This window comes from Protopterus annectens, chromosome 2.part1 (assembly GCF_019279795.1).
Source record: "Protopterus annectens isolate FY-2018-M chromosome 2.part1, PAN1.0, whole genome shotgun sequence".
Lineage (NCBI taxonomy): Eukaryota > Metazoa > Chordata > Ceratodontiformes > Protopteridae > Protopterus > Protopterus annectens.
In genome coordinates, this window is record NC_056729.1 from 1,834,450,594 (window position 1) to 1,834,472,515 (window position 21,922).

At 39.2% G+C, this 21,922-nt stretch overlaps 1 protein-coding gene across 3 annotated transcripts in view; it reads right to left on the reverse strand.

Annotated features, from left to right (window-relative positions):
- Positions 1 to 21,922, reverse strand: part of AP2B1 (adaptor related protein complex 2 subunit beta 1) — a 1,330,026-nt gene that overhangs the window by 207,224 nt on the left and 1,100,880 nt on the right. For all 3 annotated transcript variants that reach the window (XM_044063279.1, XM_044063277.1, XM_044063278.1), the window contains one exon: positions 15,755 to 15,839. In XM_044063279.1, coding sequence (XP_043919214.1) covers positions 15,755 to 15,839 — 85 coding nt within the window. The remainder of the gene's footprint in view (positions 1 to 15,754; positions 15,840 to 21,922) is intronic.

A 21,922-nucleotide genomic window follows, 5' to 3' on the forward strand; every position in this document is an offset into this window, starting at 1 on the left:
TAAAGGAGCACAGTCGATTATTCAGAAAGTGAGTTTTAACAAGTCACTTTTTGAATAATCGACTGTGCTCCTGTATCCCCCACCAGAATTAAACTCTCTAAGGCCTTGCTATGTCTAGGCAATTCCAATTCTGCATCACAGCTCAAAAAAATAATTGCCTTAGTTACACCAATTTGCTTACCAAGTATTTCTGACAGATTACTCCACAGGGAATTTTGCACATCTGTCATCTCATTACACTCCCAAAAATAAATTCCCAGTTACCTCTTTCTTCCCCAACACACCTCCAACATTTGCAATCTACCTGGAGAAAGTCGCAGCAGTGAATTGAGAATATAATAAATTCTTGTGTAACAGTTATTTATGCATTTATTCAACCATTTGATTGCAATCAAACATCTGAGGTATTTGGATTGCTGTACACTGAGTAACAGCTTAATTTCAGCTCTTCCAGTGTGAAAACAGAAACTCAGAAGAGAGCCAGTAAACTTGTACTTTTGGGTAACTTTCAGTAACTGGCTAGTAGGTGTACTGCCTGGATGCCAGCATAAAAGAAATTCAGAGAACCCAGAGAACCCAAAAGAAAATCAATCACAAAAGGTGAGGAAAAAACACGGACTGGGAAGAATTCTGCAGCTGTTCATCAAAAAGCAGTGCAAGCTCCAGTTTGGTGCCAAACATGACTTCCAGTAACCCAGAGGAAAAAATAAGTCAAATGTTCTCAGGGGCTGATTTAAAATAAACAAAACACTGATGGAGTATAACTCTAATAACAAAAGGTTGGAAAATGGAAGAAGTTTTTAAAAGATATTCAGATGAGATAAAACTGCAAAAATCACAGAGGTCAAAATGAAGAAAAGGCTGGCTGAATATGAGAATGCTCAAGAAGAGAGGTTTCAAAAATAATAGAATTAGAGGACAGAGCATGTAGGGAAAACCTGAGATTTTATGCAGTACCAGACAAGCTGGAAGAAACAGACTGTATTAATTTTATGGAATCATAAATAAGCAACCGGACTGGTACTCCACAGCAGGAGTTGTTAAAGGGGACATTGTGTGCATGTTCCAAACCTGGCCATGAGAAAGCAACCTAGAACTTTAATAGTAAAGATGCAATCCTACCAGCAGAAGGGGTGGATTCTGATAAAACTGTGGCAGAAGGACAAAGTACAACAAAAGTGAGGGAAGTAGAGTGTTTGTGGAAAATGATTACTCACTGTACAACAGGAAGAACAGTAGCAAATTTATTCCAGTAATCAAGGATGTCGAGAAGCAGGCATGAAATTCAAACTGCTGTATCCATCTGTCTTCAGAATATTCTTTGCTGGTTGGACAAAATAATTTTTGATGCGGAGCATGCTACAGAGGAAATGACAAAAGTTTGTCCAGCAAAAGGTGAGCTGTGAAACAGAAGATTCTGCTTCTTGTTCTTCTGGTAATAAAGACCAGAGAGACTGTGCCAATGAAACCTTTTCCAGTATTTCAATGGAAAATGCTTGAGAGAGAGGGAGAAAAAAAACACAAGAGTTGACTAGAAGAACAGAGTACATTGGAAATGAAGCAGAGACTGGATCTTGGAGATGGAAAAAAAACAGGAATAAACCAGCAACCCAAACAGACAAATAAATGTGGGATTACAAAGCATTAATTAAATTTGTGAAACACAGGAGAAACAAGAAAACCTGGAAATATTGCACTTTTTTGACTTTGTTAAACTAAACCATATGCTCTACTTCATGTCATTAATGTTTGGAAGAAAACTTAGGAGTGGGGAAGAGGATGGAGAGAGTTAACTGTAAGTAAAACAAAATTGTGTTCTTAACCGTAGTATTTTTATAATGCATGATATAATCTGCATGCTATAAAGTAAAGTTTTCTCAGTTATTTTCAAGTGTAATGGGATTCTAAAGTAAGCAGGTACCTCTGTTTTTCCCTCCTTTTCTCTTTCTCCTTGCTCAATTTTAAGACATGTAGGCACTGTAATGTAAATAAAAGAAGACAAGTCTGGTAAAAAAAGCATTATACAAGAAACACTGATGCACTTTTTTCTCATTCTTACATAGGGAATGGCTGGATTAAAGCTCTTGGCTCGATCTAATAAGCTTTAAGAGAAAGCAAATAAAAAGAGAACATTGAAAATAATAAAGCTTTCCTCTAGCAAATAAATAAATGCTTCTAGTGGCAACTATCTGGTTCTCATGTCTCCATGAAGACAATCCGATAAAGATCGATAAAAACAGAATATTTTCTTTCAGTGCCTAGGAGATGTTTTCTGAAAGAATTCAAGTGTTTTCCCAATCTGGGAGAGCAATAAAAATAAGACAAAACCAGGCAGCACTTAGCAGACAAACAGGCTGCACCGTAAGTCCTTGCATGGATAATCTTCTTTTTAAGTTAATCCATGTCTGTGAGTGTGGCTTTCAGCTTGGCAGAACTGTTCCTATTAGGAGGGTAAAAGTTCAATATTTGAAGATGTACATAGTTTTTATGTGTTAGTATTAAGTTAATGTGTATTAGGGGTGTATTTTTTGCCAGTTTCAATAAAAGAAAATGCTTTGTAAGATTTGACATGGTCTCAAATGTATATGATAAGAAATGATCAACCTGCCAAACATTAGTGTATGTATATAACACAAAAGCTGGAACTAGATACTTGAAAAAAGATGTTACACATAAAAAGGTAGGAATAATAACTTTTTAACATAATGATGCTTTCTATATTATCTTTAAAAGTTAACAGTCTCACAGATACATACAACAAAGAAAGAGTACAGTGCAAACAGCTATGCTACGGGAGACACATTTGGAAAGAAATGAACATGTGAATTTGATAAAGTCAGGTTTTCAGAGCAGTTATTCAGCAGAATACCTGGGACAAAGGAAAAGAGGAGTACTTCTATTAATCACAAGAGGAGCTCCAATAATGATAGAAGAGGATAAAAAAAGATAATAATGTTAGATCTGAAGTACTAAGGAGCTACTGGTAAGGGAGGAGGATTACACTGGCATGTATTTATATTCCACCTAAAACTACTATAGACGGAGTTTAAGACAATTCTGAGAGAAATAATCAGCTTACAGTAGGAAATATTACTTATAGGTGGGGACTGGAATTTGATTTATAGCACTAAAGATGTGTCTGGGAGAACTAGAATGGAAAATGTAACTGAGGAGGACAGATTTTGAAGAAATTTATGAAAATATCTGGCATGGAAGATGTGAATTCAGTAGTAGGAATTTGGAGTGAAATTACATATTATTCCCCATGCTATAAAAATTGCTAGGCTATAAAGAACTTGCATTCCACAGGAACATGTGCATTTAACTGAAAGTTTTGAAATGCCTCCAACCTCTATTTCAAATCATGTGCCAATAATAACTAAAATAAACATGCAGGATAATGAAAAAAACATGAGACATTGGCGTTTTCCCACCTATCTGTTAAAAAGAGAGAACTTTAAGGAATAAGTAGTGGAAATTATTCAGGAGTTATTAGAGAAGATAGACATTTCTTCTGAAAATAAAAATTAAAGTGGAGTTTAAAAACAGGGCAGAAATAAAATAAAGACAGACATGGTTAAGAAGTAACATGAATTATTTAGAGGGACTGATGAATGTTAAAGTATTGTAGAATAGGATGAATTTCACAGAAGGGATGCAATTGCAGAATGCCAAACAAAAAATAAAGGATTACTTTGATAAGATGCATGTTTAGAAAGAATGCTGTTAAGCAACTGTTTTTTTTGATAACTCCAAAGCACAAAAACATTTAGCACAACAACGCAGGCAAAAGTAGAAAGGGTTGTCACCAAGCTTAGAGAGCCTATAACAAGTAAGCTACCAAGACATCATGTAGAAGTACTAGAAATATTTCTGAAATTTTATGAAAGTCTGAATAAAGCAGAGAAATATGGAATCAAGTGAATGTACAAATGGAAATGTTTATGGAAAAATTAAATATGCCAAGGTTAGAGGAAAAAAAGGCTCAATTACTAACAGTTAGGATAGGAGGAGATGAGATAAAAATGGTGATGTATAACCAATCTTCACAAAATACAATGCAAACCAAAAAGTAGAAAAATATAAAAGAATCCAGGCCACCGTTTGAGGCAATAATAAACTTTTTATAACCAACACAAGTACAAAAAATGAGCGCTTTCGTCTAGTAACAAGACTTCACCAGATAAAAAACACACACCTGCTACTCATTACATATATACCATTCTATTAATACATACCAATTAGTATTTAAAGAGAACACACCTATAAAAAATATTTATAAATCTACACATCACTAAATTCATAAAATTAAATCCAGGAATGAGGCATGAGTAGCAGGTGTGTTTTTTATCTGATGAAGTCTTGTTACTAGACGAAAGCGCTCATTTTTTGTACTTGTGTTGATGTATAACCAATCCACAGGAAAGTCTTCAGGAATAGATGATATTCCTGTGGAAGTTTGGAAGCTAGGAGGGGAAAAAATGATAAAGATCTGGAAGGTTTTGTTTAACAGTATTTTAAGAGGAGGAGATGTACCAACATCCTGGAAGAAAGCAGCGGTGGTTGTAATACCTAAAGAGGGTATAGACTCATCAGATCCAGCTTCATATTGGCCCATTTCAATCCTAAACCCCGATTATACAGTGTTTATGTCTATAATGGTTATAAGAATCATAAAGGTGATGACAAAATTGACAGATATGGATCAATGTGGTTTTGTGGAGGGGATGCAAACATTTGACAACATTAACAGAACACTGAAGATCCAGAGGGAAGAAGAATGTAAGAAAATACCACTGTTGTTGGTGGGTCTTGATATAGAGAAAGCATTTGACAGAGTAAACAGGGAGTTTATGAGCAAGGCAATGGAAGCATTTGCACTCTCTGATAAAATTATAAGGTTGATTAGGGGGATAAATGAGGGATCGCAGGCAAAAAGTAAAGTGGGTCAGTTCTTCTCTGATCAATTCTGTTTGAGCACAGGAAACAGGCAGGGTGTCCTCTTTCCCCTTTGTTATTTGCATTATATTCAGAACCATTGGCAAAGAAAATAAGGAACTCAAATTCAAGAATGAAATTGGTATAGCAGTCAAGAAAAGCAGATGAGATAATGTTATACCGGATAAAACCAGAAAAGTGCATTTCAGTGTTATAGAACATTTTGAGGCAGTTTTAAATCTTTTCAGGATACAAAATTAATGAAGCTAAAACAAAGGCAATAGCTCTAAATTATGTACCTACACATGAATTGGTTCAGACAATATCCATACTTATGGAGACATGATAAAATGAAGTACTTACGAGTACGGATTAAAAAGGATTCTGGTGCTAAGCTAAGGATATGTGGGAAGAGACTAAACAAAAGATAATACAAACGCTGAGAAACTGGAAGCTCTGTTATATGGATAGCAAGATACAAGCAGTTAAAATGTTTTAGATCCTTTAGTTTTATACATAGATCAGGCATACTTTTATCAACCAGAGTAGATGTTGTGGATAGCAATTAATAAAGAGGTGAAGGATTTTATCTGGGATGGGAAGGTGGCAAGAGTCAAGTGGGATAAGCTGATTCTTCAAATAAAACAAGGCGGCTTGGGATTATCTGATTCGAAGGGGTATTTCAGAGCAACAAAGTTAAGCCTCCTATGCATAGCACAAGCAGAAACCTATAATTCAAAATGGAAAGGGGTGATGGTGAAATGGGGGGGAAGCTCAAGAAACAAAGATAGACTGGGATTTTGGATGCAGATCTTTAAAGAGAATAAAAAATAACCATACAGATTATATTCATAAAGTAACAGAAAGTATTCTAATGGCTAAGCCTACATGGAAATGGAGAAAGGAGATTCCGCTGATAGGGATGACTGCAATTAGGGACATAGACAATAGGCAAGAGGGGGTTGGAATTTATTGGAGAACACTGAGAAAATAACCAAGGTACAAGGAACACAATTAGAGAGGGAAAGATAACAGAATGGGAAAAGGCCAAAAATGTATTTGAAATGCAGACTAGATACTGCCTTCCCTATCAAGGATTGATCTCAGAGCACAGGCAGAGAGAAAGAAATAGAGGATTGTAAGCGAAAGACCACTGATGGTAGAGTTTTTAGGAGAATCAAGAACAGAAGCTGCTGTTAAAGAAAGAAATAATTAGAAGAGCATACAAAATACTGCATGATAACTATAAGAATCAATCAGATGAGGTTATAAAGGATTGGGAAGAGAGACTGGATAAGCAATTCACAAAAACAATGAGGGGATATATGTATGTCCCCCAAATATGCAACTAAGTCTAGAAGATTTAGGATCTTTGTGTGGAAGTGTTTACACAGGTATTTTTATTCCCCAAGTAGACTCCAAAGTATTTTTCCTCAGGTAGACAGCAAATGTTGGAGGTGTGATTGGGACGAACAAAGTAATTGGGAACATATTTTTGGGAGTGTAATGAGTTGGCAGACTTTTAAGATTCCCTGCAGACTACTCTGTCAGAGATGCTGGGTGAGAAAAATGGCATAACTAAGGAACATATTTTTTGAGCTATGATACAGAATCAGAATTGCCTACATAATGTAAGGCCTTGCTGAGTCTAATTATTGTGGCTGCCAAAAAACAATTACTAGAAAATGGAAATCAAAGTCTAAAACAACTGTACTAGAAGCAGTGAATATAATAACAGAGATAAAACAACTGGAATTGGGATCTTTAGAAAAGGGTAGGAGCAAATTATATAGAAAACATGGGAATTGTGGGAACAATAGATGTACAGGAGTAACAAGGTTTAAAAGAAGACAGGATTTGAAGGAGCCATGTAATGTCTGAATGACAGTGACTGGACAGATTAGAAGTGATGTATAATGTTTGCAACTAAAATGATGACAATATGGTTTGTTTTCATTTATATGAATGCATGATTGCCTATGTCATATGTGATAATGTAATAAAGATGTTTCTTGTTTAAAAAGAAAATCTTAGGTATTCAGTCAAATTCACATAAGTGACTGTAAATGGTGGTTACAGCTGTGTGTAGGCATGTGTGTGTGGGTATAGGTGGGAGTAAATGAGCAAAAGTGACCAGGAACATGCCACAACTCAGCAAGGAGTATCACAGTAAACCTTCTGGCAACTGCAAAATGGAATCCATAGTTTATAGTGCCAGTTGCAGACTTTTTTAATGTCAGTGAGATCAAGAAATTCAAGACTACTTGCTCAAAATATTTCAGAAATCAAAGCAAAAACTAACAAATCCCTCGTAAAACATCTCACGGAACACCCTGTCCATGAAGGCTTTATCTCAGTGCGCCACTCCTGGAGTGCGTATCCATAGGTAAGACTTGGATGCTGGCTTGTTTGGGAGTGTTTTTGGGGGCTTGGGTCGTTTTGGTATAGATAATTTTTTGGGGTTGGGGGGAGTATATTGGATTTGGAGGGGGGGAGGCCAGTATGTGAACCTGTCAGCCAGTACCAGTCATCAATTCATCAGGGTTTGAACTAGCTCTTGATCATATCTGGTTTTTTATATCTCTAGCTCTTATCCCTAAAGAAGGCCTTATGATTGTCTTTTGAGTCTTTAGTCTTTTTCTTTGCTTTTTTATCTTTGGATTTTTTTATCTTTGTTTTTTTTTATGCTCTTAGACTTTTTTACTTATTTTTTTAAGGTCTTTGCTCTATCTTTTTTTAGCTTATCTTGTTTGCTCTATCTTTTGTTTTAGTTGTTGTGTTTGTTTATGGCTGGGGTCCTTGGATGCTTGCCTTTTGGTACAACCTTACTTCTTTTTGTTTTTGTTGCCTGCCTGTGCTCCAGTCAAGCCTGCAGTAGCTGGTAGAAGGCATTTTGTGACAAGAGGCTTGAGTACTGTGGGCACTGGCGCCGGGTAAAGGAGACCACTAGAACTAGTCTTGAAGGAAGTGGGTTTTTCTTTACTGTTACTGTGGTCTTTTATTTCAGGTGGGGTGGGATGAGGGGATCCAGACCCATTAGTTTGTGGTCTTGTGGTCCTAGTGAGGGGTACCACATTGAACATTGTGCTTGCATGATGATGTTCTGTGATGTAGATTATCTATGTCTCTCCTCTCTTGTGGATGGTTTGTTCCATGTCATTTGAGTTTATGAATTTGAGGAACTTTGACTTTGGGGCTAGGTGTTTGGGCTTGAGTCCCAGTCTATATTAGGGAGGGTGATTGTCACCTTGATAGTATGATGGTTGGTGGTGATACATTTATCTCTAGTGTTTTCAGGAAGGCCATGTGAGAGGTTCCTGAGTTTGTGAGGGTGGCCTGTAACATGCTACAATTTGCAGAGCAGTGCTGTATGTTAATTTTACCCTGGATGGTCTCCTCGATGATGCATCGGTGCGTTGTCTTGAGGTGTGGGTGTCCTTGATGAATATGGATACCCCCCCCCTTTCTTCTTGTATTTGTCATTTTTGGGGGGGGAGCATGATATGAGGTAAAACCTGATAGCGCGGGGTGCTCTCAGGAGCCTTGAACCAGGTTTCTGTCTCTTTATGTTCCACATTTTAGAGGCAATCAACATTGGAGCACTTCAAGGAAATAAAAATGACACACTGAAGACAAAAAGAACTACACTGGCAGATGAATCTTGAGGCATGCAAAAAACAAATAAATAAATAAATAAAAAACAGGACTCAACTCTTACTGCTCCATCTGCTGCATCCTCAACTTCAGGAAACTCAACTGCAACAACTTGTATTGCTTCAGCAAAAGACGAACACACCACCCCCACAGGACTGGAATATATGAACCCCAAGGGCGAGTGAAAGGTTGTATTACACCACCAACTACAGACCGATTTTTTTTAAAGAACTGGGATCCAATCACTGAGAGTAAGCCATGCTGAGCATCAAGTGACGTGTTAAAATGAATTGGCATCTGGTCATCAGTAATCATAACAACAACAGATAAGAATAAAAAAGATACTCCCTTTTTTTATTAGCCATCAGGTACCTTAAAGGCATGGTTTACTCCTCACACAAACCCACCCTCCAATAAAAGCAGAGTACATTTTCAAAAGCAATGCCTGTTTATTAATAAGCACTTTTTTAAAGTTAGAGGAAAAACCCTAAGGTCTGTGAAAAATGACAAAAGTAAAAAAGAACGTTTTTACTTGGCCTTAGCATAACTTGGTTAACTTTCATTCGAGTTTTTTTTAAATGCTATGTTGTTAATTTGTTTTGTATAGGTCATCTGGTCCTTTAAAAGTGGAGTTAGTCTTTTCAAAAATAGTACCAGGTTACTACTAAACATTGTTTAAATTCATAGAAGAAACCTCTCTCGTTATTGTCCAAAAAGTTGTGTTAAAAAGATAAAAAGAAAAAGAGGGATGGATCTGATAAAGCTTGGACTAAAGTACCACAGATCAATATACTGGACTTCTTAATATGGTTTACTAGATAATCTATTGGATTTCTTACCGTATTTTTTCAATGCACTTTGCCTCTGGAGGGTTCAGTTTAGGATCATGTTACATTTTAATACTAATAAATACAGCAAGGTGTTCATCAGTGGTGTCTGGCCCCCCTCTAGGATGGCCATCCAGCATCCAATCAACAGGCAGAGGAAGAGACACACTTGGTCCAGCATCCTCAGCCCTCCAACCAGAAACAGCCGCAACTATCCTCCGCCCACCTCTTTTCAGTTGGACTTGTATAACAGCACTTGCCTTGAAAATATTTATATTGTATACAACAATGCTCATCTCTTCCTAAATAAATGGATTGAGATTTTCTACCAGAATCAAGGCCTGCAGAGTCTTTGCTCTTCTTATCTTTAACACGTGCTAAAGTTTTAACTAACGCACTGACTGGTTTGATGTTCTTTTTTCTTTTCATTACTAAACACAGCCTAAAGTCTTGACTAATTTTGACTTACAACAGGACACAGAACTTTGAGACTAACAGCAGATAATAATTTCAAGAAACCAGGTGAAATTGTTCAACACTGGTCTTAGCCACTCGGATTTATGGACAAACATTTCCAAGCTGGACTAATCCATTCCTTGACGGAGATGGGGGTAGTTTAAAGGTTAGTAGTGGGGGTTAAAATATATTGCATGGTCAATTATTACTAACATTATTTTGTTACACACTGATTTCTGAAGAATACTTTAATGATTTCTGAGGAATATTAAGTCAATAATGTTGGCTTTAATTTCTAGGTAGAAGAGCTGTTTTTGGATGTAAGTGATAGACACTGTTGCCTTTTGCTCAAGATGAGCAGCATTTTTTGTTTTGCAAAAGAAGTGAGCATATTTTTTATTTTTATTTTTTTTATTTTCTGTCACTGTCAACTATTAGCACTGTACTCGATAAGTAGCTATCTATGGCAGTTTGGGCAGGACATGTGGGATAGCAAATGATCATTGGCAGACTGTCACCATCTAATAGCGCTTGGCTTTCTTGTTGAGTTTTTGGCTGTTTGATTCCTTCTGTGTAGAGGCTATATGTACTCCTCCTCTCTGTGTTTTTTATTCATGTGCCATGGTTTCCTTTACCATATCCTCATCTGTACAATACACGTCTCTGGTAATTTGTGCTATTAGTTTCATTCCAGTCCAACACCAGAGTAGTACACAGTATATAACAATATTTTTCATAGGAGTAGGAATGCAGACACTTCCCAGATGGGCTCTATATATCCTTCCATTTATCTTCTCAGTTTATTGGGGAAATACTATTTTCTCAGCTTTAAACACAACTTACTTTTTCTTGAAAAACATAAGGCTGAATATCTATCCTCACTCATGATTTTTGCTCAGGCTATCTTTTAATCAAAAGGTTGTAAACAGCTCTAAGTTGCACCTCATCTAAGTTGCACCTCAGAGCATCTAGAACTCTACAGCTTCTGGAGATGTAGCAGCTGTCAGACCCAGCTTCATTCTGCTACCTCCTCCAGACTTAATTACAGTACAGTCTTGATAAGCTGAGATGTGTTAAAAGCAAGGGAAAACCAAAATAATGCAAGGGGACTACTGAGCACCAGGAGGCCTGTTGAGTTCTTTGTTTAGGACTCCACTTTGCCTGTGGCTGGTCTTTTGAATACAGTCTGACATCCAAGGTGTACACAGTCAGTGAAAGGGCTATGAGTGGGAACATGCTGAGGTAGTCTGTGGGATGAAAACAAATAACCTCATCTGCTGTTCTACAACAGGTAATGGTCAGGGGTCTGACATACTACATACCCACCCATTTAGTTGCTTTCTGCAGCCCCCTTTGCTTTTAAGTCACCACCTGCCAGTCACTAAAGCTGACATTAACTAAAGAGTTGAATATTTGTTTAAGAATTAGAGGAAACTTAATTACATGCAAAACCTCTTAAGCATTTTTATTTGTGCTGTGCTAACAAAGCAACAAACATGAAAAAATATGGATACAGATAACAGAAAATGCGGCATCAAAAATGGGTAAAGGAACAAGTTACTTGAGGAAGGTTATACAGGTTAAAATAACTCATGTTTCAGAAATAAGACAGATAAACACATGAAGAAAGTATAATTGTGTTACACTTACCATAACTGTAGAAGTTTGAGTAGATTAGTGTTGCAGCACTGATTACTGGGTCTACCTGCCATGCAAAAGTCCATGACTAGTCCAATTTCTGGAGTCCTTAGCCAATGGCACCATCTTCAGGCCTTTCTAGACAGTGGACAGCAGTCTGATGCCCAAGGACAGCACTACCCTGCCAGACATCAAAATTTAATATGGAGATAAAGGAAAAATTCAACAATGGAACAGAAACAGGAGTAGGGGGATAATGGTGAGTAATCACTATCCACCACAGCCCCCACCCCCAGAAGTGGGGAGAGGCCAGCAGATAGAGAGGAAAGAGGGGTGGCAGTTTGTACTGCAACACTGATTTACTTGAACATCTACAATTATAGTAAGTGTAACAAAACAGTAGTATGTTCTTCATAGTCAGTGTTGCAGAAGTAATTCTTAGGCGGGTTCCCAAAACAACAGGCTGGTGACAGGCTTTCTGATGGGCCCTGAGAGAGCAGGTTCTGCAGGATGGTAGTAGCAAAACCTGTCCTAGCCCTGGAGGCAAAGTAAAGGTGTGGGCAGATGTCTATGTGGCAGCTTCCAGTATGGCCTGGGTAGGTTCATCTTTAACTCATTCCATCCGAGTGATGCCTCCAGGTGCATCTGCAGTTAATTCCTATTGACGCCTCTAGGCGTCAAATATTGCATGTTCATATTTGCATCAATAATTTCAAAACCATGCTATGTACAAGGTTTTAAAAGATTTCATCTTAAAGCTTATGCAATAGCAAACTCAACTACGTTAATATTTGACCTTTGTCTAGTGCAGGTAAATAGATATTAACTGTTGTTTTTATGATATTAAATTTACATGAGAGATTTACAAAAATGTGAAAATTATACCAAACAACCAACCAGCACAAACAGAACTCCTCAGCCTCATATGAAAGCTCTCAGCTACTTGAATAAAATGCTGCTGACAGTATGTGCGTAACTTGAGTGGTTGCAGAGATATTTTAAATTGTTTACAAAATATTGCAAATGTAATAGTTACTATGTTTAGTATGACTTATAAAATTGAGTTTAAGACCCAGAACCGAAAGAATACTATCACATTAAAAATAGTTTGTGGTGAAGTTTGCCATTTATGCTTCTTTCATAATCCCTATGGTTCCAGAGATATGAACATTTGTTTGAAATGTGAGGACATAATTTGATTCTGTCAAAAGGCTTAGGCTCTGCCCATTGGAATCTACAGTGCAAACGTTGTGAACTCCACTGAAGTGAATGGCTGCCCCATGTCTGGTGGGGTGGGCCCTGACATGGGCTGGTAATGGCTTACCATAATGGGCATAACAGAAGGTAATACAGTTGCTTATCCACACTGAGATATCTGTTTGTAGGCTGGTCTGCCTTATTTTCCTTCTAGAAAGGCCACTAGTAGTTGATCTGCCCTACTAGGGAACTTTGCCTTGTCTAGATAACACTTGATTGGTGTACATCCAGGGAATGTATGATTTGCTCAGCTTTATTTTGTAGGTTTGGAAAGAACACTGCCAAGTGAACAGCTTGATTCAAGAAGAGTTATGATACCACCTTTTGAATAAAAGAAGGGTTAAGTTCTAAAAGAGAACTTTCATTGCAAGACCATATAGGGGTTAAGAATGAGTTCTCCCCTGCATATGTACCCACATGATCATAGTATTTGTCTGTCCAAAGGTACTGGTTCAAGTTGTACTGAAAAGCTTTGAAGGGTAGAAAGACTGCCAACATCTCTTTCTGGTTTATGTGCAGCTTTCTTTGCTCAAGTCCAGATATCCTGTACCTTCAGGCGGCCTAAGCATGCTCCCATGCAACATCTGAACTGTCTGTGGTGATGGTTTTGTCTGCTTCCAGTAGAGAGAAGATTGATCCTATGTTCTGCGAGATGGTGTTTTTCCAATCTAGTGGTTCAGTTTTAAAGCAGGAAGAGGGGCACTGGGGTTTCCATGGGTTGAGAATGCTGTTTCCAGGTTTTTTTTTTTGGGGGGGGGGGGGGCACTGGAGTTCTCATGTGCACTTTTGTAAAGGGGACCACTGAAATGCAGGATCTATCTGAAAGCTCTTACATGTTCCCTTGCTGAGGCTGTCTGCTTTGGAAGTAGGCTGAGCAGATAATTTGCGAGGTAAGAAGCCTTGCCTTGTTGAAGGAGTCTTTTTGTTGCACTGAATTTATCGATGTACCTAGGAAAATAATTCTTGTCTGGAGCTAACTTTGTGATTTGTGGAGATTAAGGGTGATGCCTACCTTCTGGAAACAGTCCAATGTGATTTGTAAGGCTGCTCTGAATTCTGAAATGGATTGGGCCTGGATGAGGCAGTCATCCAGACAGGGGTAAATAAGCAACCTTAAGGTTCTTCAATGGCCATTTACAGGTAGTACACATTTGGTGAAAACTCTGTAAAAAGTGGATAACCCAAATGGTAAAGCACAAAATTGGTAATGCAACTCTGCTGACACAAACCAAAGGTATTTCCTGTGCTGTTTTGAGATAGGGAAGAGGAGGCAGGTGTCTTTTAGGTCTAGTGTAAACCATGTACACCCCTTGAAAACTCATGGGTAGCAGTTTCTGAAGGGTAGCATTTTGAATTTTGGGACATACAGGAACTTGTTTAACTTTGACAGGTCTATGAGTGGTCTCCAGGTCCTTTCCTTTCTTGGGATGAGAAGACTGAGTAAAACCCTATGCCCTCTTCCTCTACAAGAACTAGTTGAATGGACCCTTGTTTTAACAAATTTAGCAAGATGGGAGTGAAAACAGCATCCTGTTCTTTTGGAATTTTTGGCATTACTAGAAAGGGCAGCCTTTCCCTTGAAAATAATGGAATACACTATTTCTAAGATGTGAATGACCCATTGGTCTTTGGTGGGGAGCTTCCATTGTTGCAGGAAAAAGGACAGTTTTCTAGCTAGAGGAAGTGGGATGGTTTGGGATTGGCGGTGGGGGGCTGTGGATAGTCAAAGCTGTTCCGTGTGGCCATGGGGTCCTTGGAACTGCAGGTTCGGGGCATTGTTCAAGTTGTCATCTCCTTAGACTCTCTGTCTCTCTTTGCTCAGGGAGATCTCTTCTTGTTTTGTCTAGGGGGATAGGGCTTAGGTTTATAAAAGGTGATTTCTATTACATCTAGGCTTGACAAAGAGAGAAAATTCCTTCACAGTCTTTATGCGTTTTTCCTTTTTGTCCAATCACTCAAAAACTTTTCCTGCAAGAGGATCAAAAAGGAATTCCCTATCCAATGGAGCATCCAAGAGTTTGGCCTTTACCTGGTCAGACAGTGTCTGAGTCTTTAGTCAGGGATGTCGTCGAATGACAGAGCCTGTAACAGCTGCTCTACAAGATGCATCCACTGCATCACAAGCACATTTTAGGGAGTGTCTGGAGACTTGCAGCACTGCTTTAGTGGTTTCCTGCAGGTTTCTTTGTAAGACCTTGTCAGTAATACCCTTTGTTTTGGAAACAACTTATTCTGTTACAGACTCTAAATATTTCAAAATATGGAATCTGCAAATGAGGGCCCTTAAAGATAAGGTAATAGGAATATATGCCTTTTTTCTAAATCCATCTAGCAGCTGGGAGATTCCATGTTGGCTGGAAGGACTTCAGCCCTATGTTTAACCATCTTAACTCAAAATCTAACACAATCCTAACAACTAGAAATGTCATGCTGATGCCCCAGGCAAAACAGACAGAAGGAATGAAAATGTTTACACGGGATTTGTTTCCCACATTTTAATATTTAAATAAGTCAAGTATCCCTTACAGAAGAGAAAAATCCCCAATGGGGTAGTTATCTGAAAACAGAAAAAAAAAACTCTGGAGAAAACAAGCAGATCAACAGACAATGTTCTGATAGAGTAGCTCATTGAAATGAACAGTTAGAAAGAAATGAAGATGTGCCAAGAGGCACCACTCTTACAGCTAGACACAACTCTTTGGACATTCGGAGGCTGGGGGTGATGAAAAGAGTTGGGAATTCATGCTAGTCATGGGCTTCTGCAGGTAGACCTGAGAATAAGTACTGCAACACCGACTATGAAGAACATTTAATTTGCCATGCAATAAAGGACAGGCATATGAACCTTTAATTCCTGCATGAATAAGCAATTGCTTAATATCTAGCAATATATTTAGGTAAATTAAAATACATTTTCAGCATCTGATGTCAGATCTTAGTTGTACGACTAATCAAATAGAACCTCTGGTGCTGTCAATACCCACCCATTTTGCCATCTTCCACAAAAAGTATGTTGAGTGGAATTAAACAACTGAAATAGAAAACATCAATGTTGTTCTTCACTGCAACCTGCAACAGAAAAACAAACATTTCATTATAATATATCCATTTAATAAACTCCAAACAAAATGTGTGCTTTGTAAAAATTAAGAGACATACATACATACATAAATATGTACTGTGATATAATGCTGTGGGGCAAACAATTGCAAGTGAGAAAATCTTAAACATTACTTAAAGCCTGTGGCCAATATTATCATTCAATTCCTGCTTGAAGTACTCCAAACAATGGCATGTTAATTTTATGCAATACAAAAATGAACATTTTAACAGGAAAAGAAATGGCAACATATTAAAAGAAATATGAGTAGTATGTGTTCACTCGACATAAACATAACAGTAGCCACTTTGACAAAAGGATTCTTTATCTACTGGTAATAAACACAGGTGGATGCCTGCCCCTCCAGTTTATATTTCCAAACTTCATGGAGATCCCCAGAGTGGAGCTGGACTATTCCCTTTGCCCAAGACTTTAACTCAATGTATGGCTAGAACGACTCTGGACCACACCATTTCAGCTCCTGCTTTTTTTTTTCTTTTTGCCTGAAAGGCTACTAGTATATATAACACAAGTAGGGCAAATACTCCCCTAAATCCTCAGTCTGTAGGGCAAATACTCCCCTAAATCCTCAGTCTGTAAGACCTAATGAATTTGCTACCCTAGTATCATTAATCTAAGGAACTTATAGACACTTGAGTCCTCTGAGGATTCAAAAGTAGTCATAACATTAACTCAGTTAAGTACTGACCACTTCCTCTCTTTCTAATTTGCAGTTTTATTGCTCCTTCCTCCTATTAGCAACCTAGAGTAGTGAACAGGCAGACTCTCAATGGGGGAATAGTGGGTGGAGGCATATACATTGCAGTAGCAATCCTACTACTAGAACACCCATTGTAACACTGTTATGGTAAGTATGCTCATACAAACTAAACTGTACTATGTTCATTATGGGAATCATTATGGCAGTGGGAGTTCTTTTCCATAGGAATAGCAGTTATAGCATGCCCTACACAACTGCATCTTGACTATAAATACAGCATGCAATGTCAGGAAAGGGTGTGCAGAATGGTCCAACATGGATGTCTCACAGACAAATCTAAGCTAACATTTTTCTAAAGAAGGCTGCTATGATTGCTGATGCCCTGATAGAGTTCTCAAAGGTCTTTTTCAGGTTTACACATTCCCCATGACAAAAAAGTAATGTGACAACTTAGCCATTTAGATAGTGCATGTGCTTGGAAACAGGCCTGTGTTGCTTTCTTGCTTGGCACGAGTGAAACAAACAGATGGCTAAACTGCCCAAGATCCTTTGTTCTTGACATCTGAGATGTCTACGTACATCCAAGTGCAGAAACTGTCCAGGAATAAATATTTGTAAAGACGTATGACAGCATCTAACACTGAGGGAGCAACATAGGGTTCAAGTGATTATTACTGTTTCATTATTTAGTTTGTCAGTCACCCAGTGTTCTTTGGTGATGGAGCTCCTCCATCAAGTAAATGGCAACCATTTCATTTCTGAAGTAAAGGGCAAGTGGACAGAGTCCTTAGCCACCATCGCAAACCAATAAAACTGATTTTTTTTTTCTTTCCACATCATTTAATTTATGAGAAAACCTTCCTTAACTGGTTCATGGCTGGACTTGCCCTTTCGAACAATAAGAATTTGGTAAAATTCTGGAAGATCCTGTGATTAGGAAGGTTTACTCATGCCCATCCTGCCATATGGCAGGATGAGCTCCTTATTAAATATCAGCACTCAAAATGTAGACTGCTGACAAGCAGTAAAAAGTCTGAAAACCTAGGAAAAGAGTGCACTGCACCCCCTGAACTTATATATACCAACCCAAAGAGTGCCATACCTCAGAGAAAAGGGAATATTCTGAGAAATGGCAATTTTGGACTTAGTATATGCAAGCCATTTTTTGGCAATTTAGTCTCAGTGTTTCGGGACTTACTTTAGTAGATCCCACCATTTCAAATGGTTACAGGCAAGTTGTCATATGCACACCACACACGTCTGTTTCTCCTTACAGTCTGTCAGTTCACTGCCTAGCTACTAGTAAACAAGCTCCTTCAAATCAAGAAATAACACTGAAGATTTGACAAGTGAAATATAAGTGTGGACCTTGCCTGGCTTATAGGAAGTAAAAAAGATGAGGGTATTCCTTGCTTATCAAGGAGAACTCTTTCATAAGTCAACTCATATGGTAAAAACTTTTCTATTATACCCAGCACTGAGGACCTTCCATTACAAGTCCTCGGCAGGGATGAATCCCAAAGCACTATTACCATCACAGCTGAAGAAGCAGGAAAAGGAAAATACAAGGCCGAGAAGCAAAAGGTTAAATCCTCAAGTACACATATGTCACAGGAGGCCTGACTCCTTGAAGTTAAAGCACTAATGCTTTGTGAAGATGTACATGAAATACTAAAAGGCCCTGGTGTAAATGCAATGGAGACATTTTTTAAACAAACACTATAGGAACTCGCTCCTCCAGTGGAATGAAGTCGGATGACAAGACATCTACCAGTGTGTGGTTTGTTACTTAATGGTCAAAGGTAATGGAGTTGGCTGCCAACTCTGACATAACAGAGAACTAAATCCGTGACTGTGGCCTGGTGATTTGACAAAGTTAGCAGGGGAGGATGGGTGGACATGGCTATGGAACGCAGCAGTTCCATCGAAAGAGGGGTTGCAATGCAACAGATGCAGCTTGGAGGTGGGTGTTAGGCTCACCAACTTATCAGTGAAAGGTAGCCTTCATGGTTGTAGGGTCCACTCATGTGAGGCAGGCATTGTAAGTCTTATGGTGAAGTGGTTACGTTGTCCCACCCTACTCAGAGGATAGGACAAGGGTCATTCAAGTATTTAGGAGCCAGGACAGAACACAAGCAACCCGAATGACTGCATGAATGATGGTCCCTCCCGATGATTCTTTGCTCAACAGATATGTCAGACTCCGCAACATGGGAGGAAGAATCAGCAAAAGTCCAATTAGGGGAGGCTCGGTGATCAGCAGGCATTGCGGAAAAAACTACAGAGAGAAAAAAACGATAATGTAGCTGGTAATCCACTTTGAAAGCATCTGCCTGTCAACTGTGACCCTCAAACTGCATCATTTTTCTGTACTCATGCACCCATTTCAGAGGTGAAACTAGGTATCAAGTTGTAAATGGATCTCTTACCCTTACTTTTTGTGCCTGTAAAAGAAAAAGGTAATTAATGCATCGGTTCAATGACAGCTCTGAGCTCACTTTCACAACCAAAATGCAAGTTAGTACTGAAGGACATCTTAACCTAGTAAAAGACAAGATATGGAGTGAAGTTTAAAGATGTAATATACAGAAGTGATGGCCATTACAAAGCCAGACTTACAAAAAATAGAAGTTATGTCCTTACCATAACGTTACATGTGGAGTGTTCATCTCGCCTTGGTTATTACACATGGGTTCGGAGCCGATCCTCGGCTCCGTGTCGGCCGCCTGCAAGCTCTGCATCGAGAAGAAGCTCGAGATCACCTAATACCCACAATCCCCCTCTGCCTTTACCTGAGATCTAGTTTGCAAGCAAACCAGTCATAGAGAGCACACACACATACCAAAAATTTTCCTAATGATAGGATTATCTATATACATATATATATATATATATATATATATATATATACATATATACACAAGTGTATCAAATAATACAACTAATACAACTGCAGAAGGAGAATACTCCAGACCAGGCACCAAATCGAACGTTCTTCCTAAGGGTGGGAAGGGTGGGAGTGTAATAACCAAGGCGAGATGAACACTCCACATGGAACGTTATGGTAAGGACATAACTTCTATATGTGAGAGTGTTCAATCTCGCCTTTGTTCTTACACATGGGTAGCGTCCCTAGCTCCATGATCCTGAGGAACTCACGGGAGAACGTTCTTGAGCACAGTGGAACCAAAGGTTGCCCTATCCCTAGAAACCCTGTCCACTTTGTAATGAGAGATAAATGTATGTGGTTTAGCCCAAGTAGCAGCCGCACAAATCGTGTCTAATGGTAAGCGAGCTGCGTGAGCTAAGGATGTAGACACTGATCTCGTAGAATGTCCTTTAGGTTTGACTGATAATAGTTGATTAGAAGCCTCATAAACGTATGTGATACAATCAGTTAGCCATTTGGAAAGAGTTTGTTTCGTAACTGCTACACCCTTTCTGCTGTCAGCAAAGGCTACAAACAGTTGATCAGATTTCCTGTGATCTTTTGTTCTATCCAAATAAAATCTGAGTTGTCTATGGACATCCAATTTGTGCAACATATACTCTAATTTATTAGAGTGGTTTTTGAAGAAGGTGGGTAACTCAATGGACTGATTAATATTGTTAGTAGAGCAAACTTTGGGGAGAAAGGATGGATTAGTGCGAAGGGATACTCTGTCAGAGTGGAAAATTAAATAAGGGTGTTTAATAGAAAGAGCTTGAAGCTCAGACACTCGCCTAGCGGATGTAATGGCCACCAGGAATAGAGTTTTCCACGATAAAAATTTCAATGGGCAAATTGAGGCTGGTTCAAAGGGGGGTAACATCAATTTAGAAAGTAAGAGGTTCAAATTCCACGGTGATGTAGGACTTCTAACTGGTGGTCTGATATGAAAAGATCCTTTTAAAAAAGCCTTACAAAGTCTGTGAGCCATAATAGGCGCACCACATTCTTCCACATGATAGTTAGAAATGGCAGCCAACTGCACTCTTAAAGTAGCAGGAGAAGCTCCTTCATGAAACAATTCTGTCAAAAACTCCAAGATCTTGTTCAACGGGGCTATAACAGGGTCCAAATTATGTGAATTAGCCCAGAAGACGAAACGTTTCCATTTACTGGTGTAGGTCTTTGTAGTGGAAGCTTTATGAGAAGCCACTAAAATATTCTGAACCGCCGGTGTAAGGGAATCAGACCTGGCTAGAAAGGGAAGAGGAGCAGCCAAGCTGCTAGATGGAGTGATTCGAGAGATGGGTGAGGGACTCCTGACGAGTGAGTCAGTAGATCTGGCTCTGGGTCCAGCATCCAAGGTCCCGAATGCGGTGATGCAATAGAAAGGGGAACCAAATCTGACGAGGCCAGAATGGGGCAATGAGGATTATCGTCCTCTGAAGGTTGTTGGCTTTCTGCAGAAACTCTGCAATCACGGAAAAGGAGGAAAAGCATACAGGAGACCCGGGGGCCAATCGTGCACCAGCGTCCCTGGGGACTTCCCCTGGAGGTAATAGGGCAAAGTAGCTCCTGCATTTGGCGTTCATTGGAGACGCAAACAGATCGCAGGAAGGCTGGCCCCACTTGCGAAATATCATGTTCGCAATTGACTGTTTGAGGGACCACTCGTGAGGCAACAGTATTGCTCTGCTCAGCCTGTCGGCTATGACGTTGGATGACCCCGGGATGTGCGTTGCGATCAGAAAGCGACCCGTGGACTCCGCCCATTGCCAAATTCTCATGGCCTCTCTGCATAGTTGATAAGACCTGGTTCCCCCTTGCTTGTTTATGTACCAGACTTGTTGTCAGTCTGAACTGCAATAGACCCTAGAGGAAGAAGGGGAGCAAAGTGTTGCAATGCTAAAAACACTGCCCTCAACTCCAGAACATTGATGTGCAGATTGTACTCCAGATTGGTCCATTCGCCTTGGACTGTCTGTCCCTGAAAGATGCCCCCCCACCCTATCAGGGAAGCGTCCGTGGTTATCGTCGCTGACGGTGTGGGTAGCACAAATGGTCTTCCGCTGGAAAGGTTGCAAGTCTGAAGCCACCAAGCTAGGTGTGATTTGCATGTGTTTGTTATCAGAATTTCGTGAGTCAGAGGTAGCTGTTGGAATGACCATTGTGCAAACAGGAGCCATTGTAGAACTCTCATGTGCAGTCTTCCCAATGGTATAGCAATGAGAGAAGCTGCCATGAGACCCAAGACCTTCAGAACCAGCTTTGCGGGGACTTTTGGACGACAGCAGGAGAGAAATGTTGTTTTGAAGTGTGACTATCCTTTCTGTAGGAAGCCTTAGAACCAAATGATGCGAATCTAATTCCGCTCCTATGAATAAGATATGCTGTGATGGCTG